This window comes from Palaemon carinicauda, chromosome 3 (assembly GCF_036898095.1).
Source record: "Palaemon carinicauda isolate YSFRI2023 chromosome 3, ASM3689809v2, whole genome shotgun sequence".
Lineage (NCBI taxonomy): Eukaryota > Metazoa > Arthropoda > Malacostraca > Decapoda > Palaemonidae > Palaemon > Palaemon carinicauda.
This window is the reverse complement of record NC_090727.1, coordinates 114,096,413-114,111,844: the sequence shown is the minus strand read 5'-3', so window position 1 is coordinate 114,111,844 and position 15,432 is coordinate 114,096,413. Positions and strand designations below refer to the sequence as shown.

Below are 15,432 nucleotides of genomic sequence, written 5' to 3'. Positions count from 1 at the left end.
GATATTGTATCAAAGGTTTATAATGAAATACTGTATTATGTAATTTAATGCAATAAGCAAGACGACATTTGCAATATGAGAGCGTGACTATTTGTTGACTTTTGCAACTGAAAATCGTAGGTGAATCGTACCATGCGCCTAAATTATACAAAATTACACTTGAAAACAGCTTCTTGGAATATTGTTAAGTTTGTAAATTGAGGATTTTCTGTATTAATATAGCTCCTTTTTTTTTTTTTTTTTTTTTTTTTTTTTTTTTTTTTTTTTTTTTTTTTTTGACAAAATAAATTTGAAAATTAATAAATACAGTATGTTATATAACCTGTTGCTTTCAAGGTAGCCATCTGTTTTGGCGTTATTTGAAACTATATACAGACCTTCAGTATGAATGATTAAGAAATTCATAAGGATATTCCTAATAATTAACTTTCTTTATTTTGTTTATTTTTTACCCAATTTCACGGCTACCTTTTCCCCTTCAGCAAAGATGTTCCATCGGAGTTGCCTCCCAGAGCGGAACGGACCCCAGAGAGACCGGCGGGACTAGGAATCCCCAGGATGGAATTGACTCCAACAGGAACGGCAGCCCTCCAAGGAACCGAAGAGTTCATCGTAAGTGAGGTTCCCTTCGCTCAAGGTGTGAGTTCAGACAGCGATCGCTCTTCTCGGTCAAGGTCGAGGAGAACACCGCACGTTGCCAGTATCGCGACTCCAAAATCGTACCACCTCACCCACGCAGAGTTAGCGCAGCATGTTTTGAGCCAAGGGGAACGTGATAGGCCCGCCACATTTGAAGATTTCCTCCCCCCCAATCCGACGCGGACAGATGCCGCTAACCTGTTCGCTTCGCTGCTCGGTACGTATTCTGTCATCCAATGTAGCGTTTTTCCATTAGGAAAATCAGTGAAGTCCTTGCCTCCTTTTTCTTCTTTGTCTGCATCTTTTCCCACTTCTGTCGGGTCAATGTTTCTGACCAGCTTTCTCCATCTACTCCCACACTTCACCACCGGTTAATCCCTTTGATCGAAGGTCATCCTTGATACAGTCCATCCACCTTCGCTTTGTTCTCCTTCTCGTTCCCTGTACTTCCATTTCCATCACTCTCCTCCAAATATACTGTTCATCTCTTCTCATGTCATGATCATACCACCTCAGTCTACTTTCTTGGATCTTATCTGATAGTTCTCTAACTCCTGTGGTACCCCTAATTACCTCATTCCGTATCTTATCTCTTGTCACCCCACACATCCATCTCAACATTCTCATCTCTGCCACATCCATCTTCTTCTCTTCCGTCTTCTTTATTGCCCACGTCTCCGCTCCATACATCGTTGCCGGTCTCACAACTGTCCTGTGTACTTTACCTTTCAACTTAACCCATATTTTCCTGTCGCATAGTACTCCTCACACTTTTTTTCCAATTCTTCCATCCTGCTTGTATTCTGTGGTTTATAAGTAACTATTCCTTGTCTTACAGTTTATCTTTGCTTTCTTACTAATGTAGTAGGACATAAAATGATTTAGTTTTGATTTTAAAATGTATGAAAGTGTCACACATACCTTTGTTCCTATTCGAAAACAAACCCTTGTTTTAAGCTTGAATGGCTGCTTAAACTTTTATTGTTATTATTATTATTATTATTACTTGCTAAGCTACAACCCTAGTTGGAAAAGCAAGATGCTATAAGCCAAGGGGCCCCTACAGGGAAAATAGCACAGTGAGGAAAGGAAAGAAGGAAAATGAAAATATCTTAAGAACAGTAACAACATTAGAATAAATATTGCCTATGTAAACTATGAAAACTTGTTTTGTTAGAGGAATTAGATAGAATAGTCTACCCTCAAGCAAGAGAACTCTTAACCCATGACAGTGGAAGACCATGGTACAGAGGTTATGGCACTACCCAAGACTAGAGAACAGTGGTTTGATTTTGGAGTTTCCTTCTCCTAGAAGAGCTGCTTACCATAGCTAAAGAGTCTCTTCTACCCTTGCCAAGAGGAAAGTAGCCACTGAACAATTAAAGTACAGTAGTTAACCTCTCGGGTGAAGAAGAATTGTTTGGTAATCTCAGTGTTGTCAGGTGTATGAAGACAGGAGAATCAGTAAAGAATAGGCCAGACTATTCGGTGTATGTGTAGGCAAAGGGAAAGTGAACTGTAACCAGAGAGAAGGATCCAATTTAGTACTGTCTGGCCAGTCAAAGGACCCCATAACTCTCTAGCGGTTCTATCTCTTGATAAGTTAGTAATAGTAGTAGCTGCTGGGTGGTAGAGTAACGCCCAACTTTGCTGGATAGTACAAACGTACACCGTAGCAAGAATTGGGCTTTGGTAAACTTTTAACGAGGTAGTGGAGATGAATTATATTTATTCTTACGTGGATACAACCTTCAGAGTCACAAACTCCTGGTGTATTGCTCTCTAGTCCCGAAAAAACATGCAGTATTGGAAGACGCAATTCAACATCCGTGGGGAGGGCTAGACTTTTACGCCTTCCCATCGCTCTTATCTGATTCGTCAGACCCTAAACAGAGTCTGAACATCCAAGGGAGTCGGTGTAACGCTAGTGACTCCAGAGTAGCTTGTGGTATTCAGACCAGCTGGGACTTCCCACAGGAGTGTCAAGAGAACTTCCAGACTTACCAAACCTGCTATGCTAACCTCACATAAAATTCCATGACACACTATATTGCTTGTACCCTACACAGCTGGAGACTATCCAGCGTCTCCTCCAAAAGACCAACTACAAAGCAGCTTTCTGGATACCTTTGGAAGTTTTCCGCAGCAGTTTACCAGGCAAAGTGGAAAATCATCTGTGACTGGTGTCATAGTGGGAATATTACTCCAATCAAAGCCACTGTTCCCAGACTTTAGTGTTCCTAATGAACAGAAAGGCCCTTCAGTCACTGTGGTGCAAGGCTACCGTTAGCCTTGAGCCAAGCATTCAAACTGAAACGACTGGATATCTCAGACTCTCGGTAACTCAGCCTTGATTAAAAATTTTTGGGAACTCTCAGCCTTGATTCAAAGTTTTTGGGAACTCTCAGCCTTGATTCGAAGTTTTTGGGAACTCTCAGCCTTGATTCAAAATTTTTGGGAACTCTCAGCCTTGGTTCGAAGTTTTAGGCAGTCTTTCCCTCCTCGAGAATTGAAACCACCCCTCTTGGGATGTGACTAAGGTCTTAGGACCTTGAAAATAGCCCTGTACAAGCCTGTGCATAAAGCCTTAAACAGACCTTACCTTAAAGACCGTCTTCCTCCTTCTTTTAGCTTCAGCTGAGAGAGTAAGCAAATTACACGGTCTATCTCACGTCACATTCCAGAGGGTGGAGAGAACTATGTCTTTTTTTCCTGAATTTGTGGCCAAAACCCAAAATCCGATTAATAATATTAGATTTGGCTCTTTTCATAATCTTGTAAATCATGACCTGGATGACATGTTACTATGACCCATAAGATCAGTGTGTAAATATTTATAAAGAATGCTGTATCTTAGGCCTAAAATCTCCAATTTGTTTGTGAGCACTGCCCGCTCCAAAAGGAAATTATCCAGAAATACTATTTTATTTAGGTTAAGAGAGACTATCATGAGAGCCTTTAGATCCTCAGGAGAAGCGTCTCCCAGGTGGTCCCCTTGAGCACAATATACGTGGGCTTGCCGCCACCATAGCGTTCCGCAGAAATCACTCTATAGTATAAGTTGTAAAAGCTTGAGTTTGGAAGAGACGAACCACTTTTACGAACCATTACTTAGAGAATGCACACAGAGGTCATTAGAGACTTTCTATAGGCTCTTTCATTGCTGTACAACATACATACATACATACATACACCAAGGCACTTCCCCTAGTTTTGGGGGGTAGCCGACATCAACAAAGAAACAAAAACAAAAAGGGGACCTCTACTCTACGTTCCTCCCAGCCTAACAAGGGACTCACCCGAGTTCAGCTGGTACTGCTAGGGTGTCACAACATAATCTATCAATAATCTCCTATGGGACATGTGATTGTTTATCTCATCTGTTATTCTCTGCATTATAAGGGTATGTAATGGGCTCTTAAGGTGGATGGTCATCCTGATTGGACTTGAAGCCTTCTCTTGGAATCCACCTTAACGCAAGTAAAAAGGCCATTGAAGTTGAATGCTTGTTTATATAATGGATGGATAACGGGGGAGGGTGGGCTGTGGCACCCTAGCAGTACCAGCTGAACTCGGTTGAGTCCCTTGTTAGGCTGGGAGGAACGTAGAGAGGAGAGGTCCCCTTTCTGTTTCATTGTTTGATGTCAGCTACTCCCCAAAATTGGGGGAAGTGCCTTGGTGTGTGTATGTATGTATGTATAATGGATGCAATATTGAAATTTTTTATACTACGCAACACTTGATGTTAATATCATTTCACCCTGGTAAAGTATTTAACTCTCTAGAATTGAACGTAAGGCCCTGCACTGTTCACAAATAATTACCTTTGATCTCTTACTATTACTAATAGTATGTTGAGAGAGAAAGGGCTGACCTCTTACCCTCACAGAAACTTCGTCCTCCTCAAGGAAGACTCCCTTTTAAATGACTCATTTACCAAAAGTCCCACCTCAGATGAGTGTTGCGAGGAAGCGCTTTGAACAAAAATTATGCGTCATGCGCAGCAGTTGCCTTGCAACGAAGCATGACACAATTAAACCCATTTCTTTTGATTGGTCGTAGAAAACGAAACTAGAAGTAACCCATGTAGATTACTGAGGTTTGTATAACTAGGAAAAATACAAATTGTATGAAATTTGTAGTATTGTTTCATATCTTATTTTGGGTATAAAGATTAATAGTGTGAATACATTTAGTTTTTAAACTAAGCATATAAAAAGAAAATGGATGTTGGGCTGTAATCGCCAGCAAGTGTGTCGAGCCGTGAAGCTCCACGAACAGAGTCAAGCATGAAAAACGACGCAATGTACTATTTCCGACAGACTCGTGACGTCATCAGTGAAAAAAGTCGACTGAAAAGCAAACCAGTAAACTGTTTACTTCGATAAAGGTCTATACAGCAGTTCCAGTTTCCTTGAATTTATACTCCTAGTTATGGACTCAGGTTTGTATGTACATACATACATATACCAAGGCACTTTCCCCAATTTTGGGGGGTAGCCGACATCAACAAATGAAACAAAAACAAAAAAGGGGACCTCTACTCTGTACGTTCCTCCCAGCCTAACAAGGGACTCAACTGAGTTCAGCTGGTACTGCTAGGGTGCCACAGCCCACCCTCCCACATTATCCACCACAGATGAAGCTTCATAATGCTGAATCCCCTACTGCTGCTACCTCCGCGGTCATCTAAGGCACCGGAGGAAGCAGCAGGGCCTACCGGAACTGTGTCACAATCGCTCGCCATTCATTCCTATTTCTAGCACGCTCTCTTGCCTCTCTCACATCTATCCTCCTATCACCCAGAGCTTCCTTCACTCCATCCATCCACCCAAACCTTGGCCTTCCTCTTGTACTTCTCCCATCAACTCTTGCATTCATCACCTTCTTTAGCAGACAGCCATTTTCCATTCTCAACATGGTTTGAATGTAGTTAGGAAAAATACAAATAACTTTAAAAAATGTATGATTTGTTGATTATTTCAGTTACCCTTAATTACTGCACTTGCAGGTTGTTTACCAGTGGTTGCATAAGTTTCTCTCAATTGGTACAGTGAGAATGAATTCCATCAACATTGTTGGGTCATAAATTTTTATAAGCCTAGACTTGAATCCTGGTTTATTAACCCTTTTACCCCTAAGCTATTTGGAACTTTCCAACCCTTAACCCCCAGGGGTTTTTTTTTCCAAGTACATTTTGCAATATATATATATTTGAAATTGCTCTAACAGCCTTAATTTTCGTCATAGAGAGGTCAGGTTGGTCTCATTCTTCTGGAAAATGCCTGAAGTTTCTCATAAAGTTATAAAAAATATGCAAAAAAAATGTAAATAGCAGTTTTTTTGCAAGGACGTACCGGTACGTCCATGGGGGTAAAGGGATGAGTTTTGTGAAACGTACCAGTACGTCCATTGGGGTAAAAGGGTTAGGCACAGAACTGTAACTAGAGTAAAACTTTTAATTGCTCTTGAGTAAAGGCTAAGAGAATTTGGATAGGATGATTGAAGAAAGAAAATTAAAGTGTATATCAAGATTAGGTTGATCTACCTGTTTAAGTTTATTCTTTACTTTTCCAATGCTTTAGTACCTTTTATACTTTTGCTTTGCTTTTAGCTTTGTTTAGACTATTAATGATTTCCTTTATCAGTAATATATTACATTTTGTTATTTGTTACTTAATTTTGTATTTTTTGGCAGGAATGCACAAGGCGAGATCAGTTGAGCTCTCGCAGAAGGAGAATTACGGCACCATCTACGTAAAAAAACTGTAAGTCTTCGAGAAGCTGGAAGAAAACCACCGGATGCAGGTGTTGATCAGCTTGAGTGTTGTCAAGCTGAAGCCATTTTTATGATGACGAATCTCCCCCTGTTGTGGGCGGATGAAAATAGCATTTGATCCTTTATTTTTGTCTCTTAAAAAGGATATAAGAATTTTACACTTTATTTTCATAGGGTTTTAGTGCCTTCATTTAATTATTAGCTGTTTATTTCATTATTATGAATTGGAAATTTCAAGAATTTTAATTTCATGTGTTTATCCAAATAGCCTTGCAACTCAATTCTATGGAATGCCTTCATTTAATTGTTAGTTATGTTGATTACATTATTAATTTTGATATGAAAATTTTCCTGAATGCTTCAGATCGACTTTTTGATTAAAAAATATATAGATATATATAAAGTTTTTGTTTCAAAGACCACTTTTTCAAGCTCTACATTCCAGTATCAAGTGTTCTGTAGTACAGGAGTTATGTAAGAATTTATTTTTCGTGTTATGAAGAGGCTGGAGAGCTGTGTACAAAATAAGAAATTGTTACTCGAAGGGGTAGACGCCAAGATAGAATAGCAAGTATGAAAACAAGGATAGTTATTGAAAATTAACAGTAGCCCCACATTCTGCTGCCTATGGTATTTCAGCATTATGAAGCTTCATCTGTGGTGGAAATGTGGGAGGTTGGGCTGTGGCACCCTAGCAGTACCAGCTGAACTCGGCTGAGTCCCTGGTTAGGCTGGAGGCACGTAGAGAGTAGAGGTCCCCCTTTTTGTTTTGTTTCTTGTTGATGTCGGCTACCCCCCAAAATTGGGGGAAGTGCCTTGGTATATGGATGGATGGTATTTCAATTTTCTCAAATGAAATCAATTTAGTAACTATACCCTGAAAGTAATCATACTTTTGTTCTGGATGTCTGCATCCATTGACAATGTTTACCTCGATGGTCTCTTCGACGTGTGCTCCTTCCCCTCCCTATGGATCTTCAGGTACAGTATGCCCCTTCAGTCAAAATGATAAAAGTCCTGATTTTGTTGACTATTTTATGTAGCTCCTACAGAACCAAGACTGGACTCCTATAGGCCTCCTCCTTTATTTCAGATAGGCAAAGGCTAGGGGAAGGAAAACTCCAAAATCAAACCAAACAAGACCCCAACGGCGGAGCTTCCCAGCGCCGGCGGAAGAGGGCAATGCCTGTCGGGCAGGCAACAAGGCGGGCCTTGACATAACAAGAACCCGGCAGCCCGATGCAACCAACATCGGAGAAGCCGCCTGTTTCATATGTCTTGAGCCGCGGTGAAAACGATGTGGGCCAAGTGAGTGTGCGTGGCCATTGCAAAGCCACGACCACCCAAAACAATATACCCAGCTACTGGCATTCTGTCGTTTCCTCCACCCTTCTTCTGATAGGAGGCTGATGGCTAACGACAGAACCCAATACTCGGACACGAGTGGGCGCCAACGACGACAGAACCATCATCTGGCCAACAAGTCTAGCAGGTTGGTCCCCTAACTGTGTCAATGCAACCATACAGAGAGCAGAGCCTGGTGGGACATTTCCCTCAAGTTTCCGAGGATTCTATCATCAACGGATATCTACACAGTAAGAAGGAGACCAAGGAAGACCAAGGTTTGTGTGGATGGATGGAGTGAAGAAAGCTCTGGGTGATAGGAGGATAGATGTGAGAGAGGCAAGAGAGCGTGCTAGAAATAGGAATGAATGGCGAGTGATTGTGACGCAGTTCCAATTGGCCCTGCTGCTTCCTCCGGTGCTTTGGATGACCGCGGAGGTAGCAGCAGTAGGGGATTCAGCGTTATGAAGCTTCATCTGTGGTGGATAATGTGGGATGGTGGGCTGTGGCACCCTAGCAGTACCAGCCGAACTCAGGTGAGTCCCTTGTCAGGCTGGGAGGAACGTAGAGAGGGGAGGTCCCCTTTTTTGTTTCATTTGGTTGATGTCGGCTACCCCCAAAAATAGGGGGAAGTGCCTTGGTATATGTGTGTATGTAAGAAGGGGACTGAGTGGCTTTGTTTGGCTACTGTTAAGAACTTGTTCACCTTTACTTATGGCAGATCCTATTTATAATTATCTTGTTATCTTGTTTGTAGTCAGTATCCGTTTACTTGGAAGCAGAAAACACTACATCGGGTTTTGTTGCAGACAGCCTTCTTGACATGAGAAGAGCGCCTCGGCTATCAAGCACTGCAAGATCCTCTTGAGAATAGCTCTTCAAGTTCTGCATAACCTGCTTCTTGCACTTTGGGTATGGGAAGGAAAGCGCAAGGAACCGTTGCAGCCTGAGTAAGACAACCCAGCGCACACATTACTCTTAAAGAAACAGCCGCCTTCAATCTTGAGAGAATCAGTTAGATATTAAAAAGATTCTCATAGTTAAGATTAGCAAATATCAGCCACAATGTTTATGTTTAAAAGAAAAGTTTTGTAGCCTCACTGCAGGTGTTTTAGGGAACTTAAATGTCTACTAAAATTCAAGTTCCGTCAATGTTAGTCCTGTAAGCAATAGCGAAGAATGTGCGGTACACTAGCACAAAGGTATCTTTATAACAAGAAAAGATGACAAAAAATTCAGTTATGGTAAGTATAGGTATCATAAGTACTGTAAAGAAACCACATACTTTATAAAATGAGATGAGAAGTAAAACAAGAAAACTGTACATTGATTTCTAGAATAACATTACAGTACTTTAACTTTTTTTTAAACGAAAATTACCAAACCATTACAATTATGGGAGGAAGTAGAGTTACTTGAGTATGCATGCTATAGTCACCACAGATTCCCAGCGAAATACGCCCCACCACCTGATGAAATCATAGCCAATCTTGTCGTCTCGCATTGACAGCAGTCACAACACATCCCCTTAGAGAGATTATAAGTTAATTTAGTTTGAAGTTTTTAAGGATATGTACTGTGACCGCTGCTAACTTTTTGGCTACGATGTCATCAGGGGGTGGAGCTTATTTCGTGAATCAGCGCGGTGACTTACCATCACCTATGCCTATTGACACAAAGGGCCTCGGTTAGGTTTCGCCAGTCTTCTCTATCTTGGGTTTTTAAAATGAAACTTCTCCATTCATCATCGACTTCATGCTTCATAATCCTCGGCCATGTAGGCCTGGGTCTCCCAACTATTCTAGCGCCTTGTGGAACTCCGTTGAAAGTTTGGTGAACTAGTCTCTCTTGAGGAGTGCGAAGAGATTGCCCATACCATCTACCCCTCACCATGATCTCATCCACAAATAGCACTCTAGTAATCTCTCTAATAGTTTCATTTCTAATCCTGTCCTGCCATCTAACTCCCAATATCCTGAGGGATTTGTTCTCAAATCTTCGAAATCTGTTGGGTATTGTTTCATTGTCATACCACAACTCTTGTCCCAATAACACCAATATCACTTAACATATATAGATTTTTATATGTAATTTCAGGCAGTTTGATTTCCAAATTTTACTCAACCTAGCCATTGATTTGCCTTTTGCAATCTTTCATTTAACTCCAATTCTAAAGAAAAACCTAATTCCCAAATATAACAGGAAAACGTAATGTACGTAGGAACCAAAAACTAAGCTGCCTCAATAAACTAATCGGTCAACTATATGCAATTTAACTAAGACTTTCTGATAAGAAAAATAACCAGTTCAACAACATTGCATGGAGAAAAAAAAGTTTAATCCTAACATCATCCTTCATTCATTATAACATATTCTTTTTCTAAAACTTTTTAGGTCTGAAAATTAAAAATAGCTTTAATTTGTACCTTTCCTAGCTGTGGCCTGATTGGTAACGTCTCTGCCTGATGTTTACCAGTCGTGGGTTCGAGTCCCGCTCAGACTCGTTAGTGCCATTAGTGTCTGCAACCTTACCATCCATGTGAGCTAAGGTTGCAGTGGTTGGGGGGAGCCTATAGGTCTATCTGCTGAGTCATCAGCAGCCACTGCTTGGCCATCCCTGGTCCTAGCTTGGGTGGAGAGGAGGCTTGGGCGCTGATCATATAATATATGGTCAGTCTCTAGGGCATTGTCCTGATTGCTAGGGCAATGTCACTGTCCCTTGCCTCTACCATTCATGAGCGACCTTTAAACCTTCAACACCCCCAAGTCATTCATATGGGTTTGTATGTATGGATCTGGAGAGACCTTATGATAGAGTTGATAGGGAAGGGATGTTGTATGTGACGATGTTATATGGAATAGGTGGAAGGTTATTGCAAGCAGTTCAAGTTTCTACATATGCAGTAAAGTGTGTTAGGATAGGAAATGAAGTAAGTGGTTTGCAGTGAGAGTGGGACTGAGGCAGGGATGTGTGATGTCACCATCGTTGTTCAATTCGTTTGTTGACGTCAAGGTGCTTGGTTGAGGATTGAAGTTGATAGATGAATCAGTTTGTCAATCTATCGTCTTCTCCTCCCCTGTTTAACAATCTCTAGGAACCCATTCTGTTATTCTTAACGTCCATCTATTATCTGTCATTCTCATTATATGCCCTGTCAATTTCCATTTCTTTTTCTTAAATGTTGCAAGAATATCCAGCACTCTAGTTTGCTTTCGTATCCATGTTATTCTTTTTCTGTCTCTTAGTGTTATTCCCAACATTATTCTTTCCATAGCTCTTTGAATTGTAGCTAGCTTATCAAAGTAATTGTTCAATTGAACTGCAACTACGAAGAAGGTTCGTATAAAATGCTATAAGGAATAACAATTATCTATACATTAATATTATTATTATTATTATTACTAGCTAAGCTACAACCCTAGTTGGAAAAGCAAGATGCTATAAGCCCAAGGACCCCAACAGGGAAAATAGCCCAGTGAGGAAAGGAAACAAGGGAAAATATATTTTATGAACAATGACATTTAAATAAATATTTCCTTCACAAACTATGAAAACTTTAACAAAACAAGAGGAAGAGAAATTAGAATAGCGTGCCCGAGTGTACCCTGAAGCAAGAGATCTCTAACCCAAGACAGTGGAAGACCATGGTACAGAGGTTATGGCACTACCCAAGACTAGAGAACAATGGTTTGATTTTGGATTGTCCTTCTAGAAGAGCTGCTTACCATAGCTAAAGAGTCTCTTCTACCCTTACCCATAGAAAAGTAGCCACTGGATAATTACAGTGCAGTATTTAACCCCTTGAGTGAGGAAGAATTGTTTGCTAATCTCAGTGTTGTCAGGTGAATGAGGACAGAGGAGAATCTGTAAATAGGTCAGACTATTCAGTGTATGTGTAGGCAAAGGGAAAGTGAACTGTAACTAGAGAGAAGGATCTAATGCAGTACTGTATGGTCAGTCAAAGGACCATAAAACTCTCTAGCAGTAATATCTCAACGGGTGTCTGGTGCCCTGGCCAACCTACTACCTTTGGCTAGTGTGAAATTCATCCAACATATAACTATAAATATAACATTGGCATGCATTCAAACTCCCTAATTTTAATTAATATATCAAAAGCTTGATTTTTTTCTTCGTTTTTTTATAGTATTAATAAACAGATGATATAAATTATATATTATTCCATGATTATTTTTTTGAATATTGCGCCAGCTATAGTGAAGCAGTAATGCCACAAGTTAGCGTAAATGTAATATGTTTTACATATTGGTTTTCTTTAATTAGTGGTTCATAATGATCAAATTATGTTTTTAAAATAATTAAATAATAATATTTTGATATAAAATAGAAAAAAAAACTTCTGACACAGATTATTTTTCAAAAATTGCGCCAGTTATAGTGAAGCAGGCATACCACAAGTTACCGTAAATATAACATGCTTTACATATTGGTTTTCTTTAATTAATGGTTCATAATGATCAAACTATGTTTGGAAATTAATTAAATAATAATATTTTGATATAAAATAATAAAACTCTTTCGACATATATCTTAAAAAAAAAATAATTTAGCAGAAATTTTAATGCTGCTCAATAAAATTGGTTGGTAACACTGATTAAGTAAAGCAGGGTTGCCAAGCGTACGATAATTATCGTACATGTACGATTATTTTGGGTCTGGTACGATGTACGATACATACCTTAGGTATAAACAATGTATATGTATGTGTTTAATTAAACAATTATACTAAAATATTTTGAAATAAGTCAATCATGTAACACCCTAATAATTATATTGAAACTGTGTACGATAATTTTGGTTGATAAAACGACAATTTTAAGGCTCATGTACGATAATTCAGTCGAAATCTGGTAACCCTGATGTAAACAAAGCAATATGGCCGAACATTGAACTGACGTCAAGCCTTATTTTGTGCTTCTGGATTCTTATTAATATATTAAATTGTGTCCAAACCTTTTAAATATGAAAACTGACGACAGTGATCCGTTTAGTGGCTGTGGTAAGTCTCAAATGTGTGCTGAAACTTTAAAAGAAACTTCGTGTCCAGGTTCAGACTTAGCGTGACCGCTTACGGGCTTAGACTTGGCCTGATTTACCGTATGTCAGTCTTATATTTAGCCTGTTAGCGTGGGTTAAGTCCAGACTTAGCCTAAATCAGTTTAATTTCAATGCAGGTTAGGGCCATACGTAATATAACTCCTCCCTGGGCCTGGTTAAGGCCAAATAAGAATAGCCAATATGGGGTCTTTGTAGAATGACGGACTGGACCTCTAAGGTGTTTAAAACCCCATTTAGTTCAATTTATAAGGTATTGGGATCTATGTATTTAAATGGTGCAGGCAATATCTTTCTTATTACTTGTCAAATTGATATTTTTTTTGGTTTAAAACATTATATGAGTCTCATTTAATTCAATTTATAAGGTATTGCGATCTATGTAGTTAAATGATGCAGGCAATATCTTTTTTAATACTTGTCAAATTGATATTATTTTGGTTTAAAACATTGTATGGGTCCAATATATCATATGAATTATATTTTAAATTTTTATGTGAATTATTTGTCGATGTCTCACAGGATTGTAGATACAGGAGGAATGTAGAGAGTAGAGGTCCCCTTTTTGTTTCATTTGTTGATGTTGGCTACCCCCCATAATTGGGGGAAGGCTGTATGTATGATGATGGCAGACAAAGAATAGGCCAGCATTAGGGGCGTCGCAGGGGACCGTTAGGCAAGTAGGTAAGGTCACGGCTTGTAGGGTAGGTTTCTGCGGAGAGTTTAGGTTAGTTGGTGTCCATTTTTATGCGCTCTGAAGGAGGAACTGGCCGTCGATATACAAAGGCTCCGGATTATATTTACAATTTACATATTGTAAGGACAGTGAGACGAGCCATCACCAACGACAACTGACAGTTTATTCAAACATTCGCGGGAATATAATACAGGGTGCGGACGGAAAAGTAGCATGCGCGCAGGCGCCAATTCGGCTTGAACTAACCGCCAAAATATGTGTTTTTTTCACACGTACAAATACTTGAATTACAAGTCAATAGAAATAGGTAATGACATAATAATTACATGAAATTGTAGCTCTGAGGGAGCGGAATAAATATATACAGTTAGCCACAGGCTGGCGAAAGGAGAATTTACAGTAAATAAAATAGAAATTCGGTGACATTGCTGGACGACGGAGGGAGTGATGTCCTTACAATATCATTAACCTTTACCACGCACCAGTCATGGGTAGCTCCTTAGTTTACAATATTCACGATAGTTAAAGCCTCTGTCGTCTTAGATTATGAAGCATTCGTTTTTACCATTTATGCTGTCCCATCCACATACATTCTTACCTGTCAGTTAAGTTTGTAGTTGGTGGGGACACATCCTGTAAATTTGCAATCAAGCCTAGAAAATGGTTCCAGCATTATACAAAGGCTCCAATCCAGCTATTTTTCTGTCTTTGCTTTGTTTTATTGTTGTGGTTTCAATAGCTATGTTTGAAAACGCACATTTTAACCCTTTTACCCCCAGGCTATTTGGAAATTTCCAACCCTCAACCCCCAGGGGGTTATTTTTTTCTCAGCACATTTAGCAGTATATTTTTTTAAAATTGCTCTAACAGCCTTAATTTTCGTCATAGAGAGGTCAGGTTGGTCTCATTCTCTTGGAAAATGCCTGAATTTTCTCAAATTATCAAAAAATAAAAAAAATATTGTAAATAGCAGTTTTTTCCAGGGACGTACCGGTACATCCATGGGGGTAAAGGGATGTGTTTTGTGAAACGTACCAGTACGTCCTTTGGGGGTAAAACAGTTAAAAGGGGAATAAACACAAGAACCCCAACTATCATAAGGCTCACCTAATTTAATCTAAGAGCTGTTTAAGAGCTGTTTACTCCACTTAGACTGCCATATTCCTAGCTTATCTAAGGCAAAGTCTCAACCCTGTATTTGCTTCCCAACTGGCTTAACTTCTTGTAAGGTAACGTTAATAAATGATTAAAACTATTTTCAAATTATTTTTGAGACCAAAGTTAACGATAACTTCCCCATAAATAAAATTGATTTGACAGGTCATAAGGAAGTTTACACCCGTCCCAACAAACGACATTCACCCTGACCTAGGAGGCTATATTGTCTTACCTTATTAGTCAGTCTGATGTTCTCGGGTGACGGGTAGAAACATCACCGGAACAACCTGCCGTTGGGGAAGACCCAAATCACACTTTACAAGTGTTTTAGTTTTAGTCTTACGAACTTTGGCGTGATGGTACAAGTGTTTTAGTTTTAGTCTTACGAACTTTGGCGTGATAGTACAAGTGTTTAAGTTTTAGTCTTACGAACTTTGGCGTGATAGTACAAGTGTTTTAGTTTTAGTCTTACGAACTTTGGCGTGATAGTACAAGTGTTTAAGTTTTAGTCTTACGAACTTTGGCGTGATAGTACAAGTGTTTTAGTTTTAGTCTTACGACCTTTGGCGTGATAGTGCTTGTTTTGTTGATCTGAAGGTAAACTATAAGGCTTAGCATATTTAGGACACTTAGTTTCTCTTGGAAGAACACCATTGTTACGTAAAAATTTTAATTTTTCAAGATTATTATGTAAAATAAGGCTTGGAGTGTTGAACAAGTCTCACAATTGTTGATCAT

The 15,432-nt window shown here is 39.4% G+C and overlaps 1 protein-coding gene across 1 annotated transcript in view; it reads left to right on the top strand.

Moving 5' to 3' along the window:
• The window catches only part of LOC137633550 (fibrous sheath CABYR-binding protein-like), a 45,607-nt gene extending 38,882 nt beyond the window's left edge, over window positions 1-6,725 (top strand). Inside the window, exons 17-18 of the mRNA XM_068365838.1 lie at window positions 483-856; window positions 6,338-6,725. Of these exons, the coding sequence (XP_068221939.1) occupies window positions 483-856; window positions 6,338-6,411 (448 nt within the window). The 3' untranslated portion in view covers window positions 6,412-6,725. The remainder of the gene's footprint in view (window positions 1-482; window positions 857-6,337) is intronic.
• The last annotated feature ends 8,707 nt before the right edge of the window (window positions 6,726-15,432 follow it).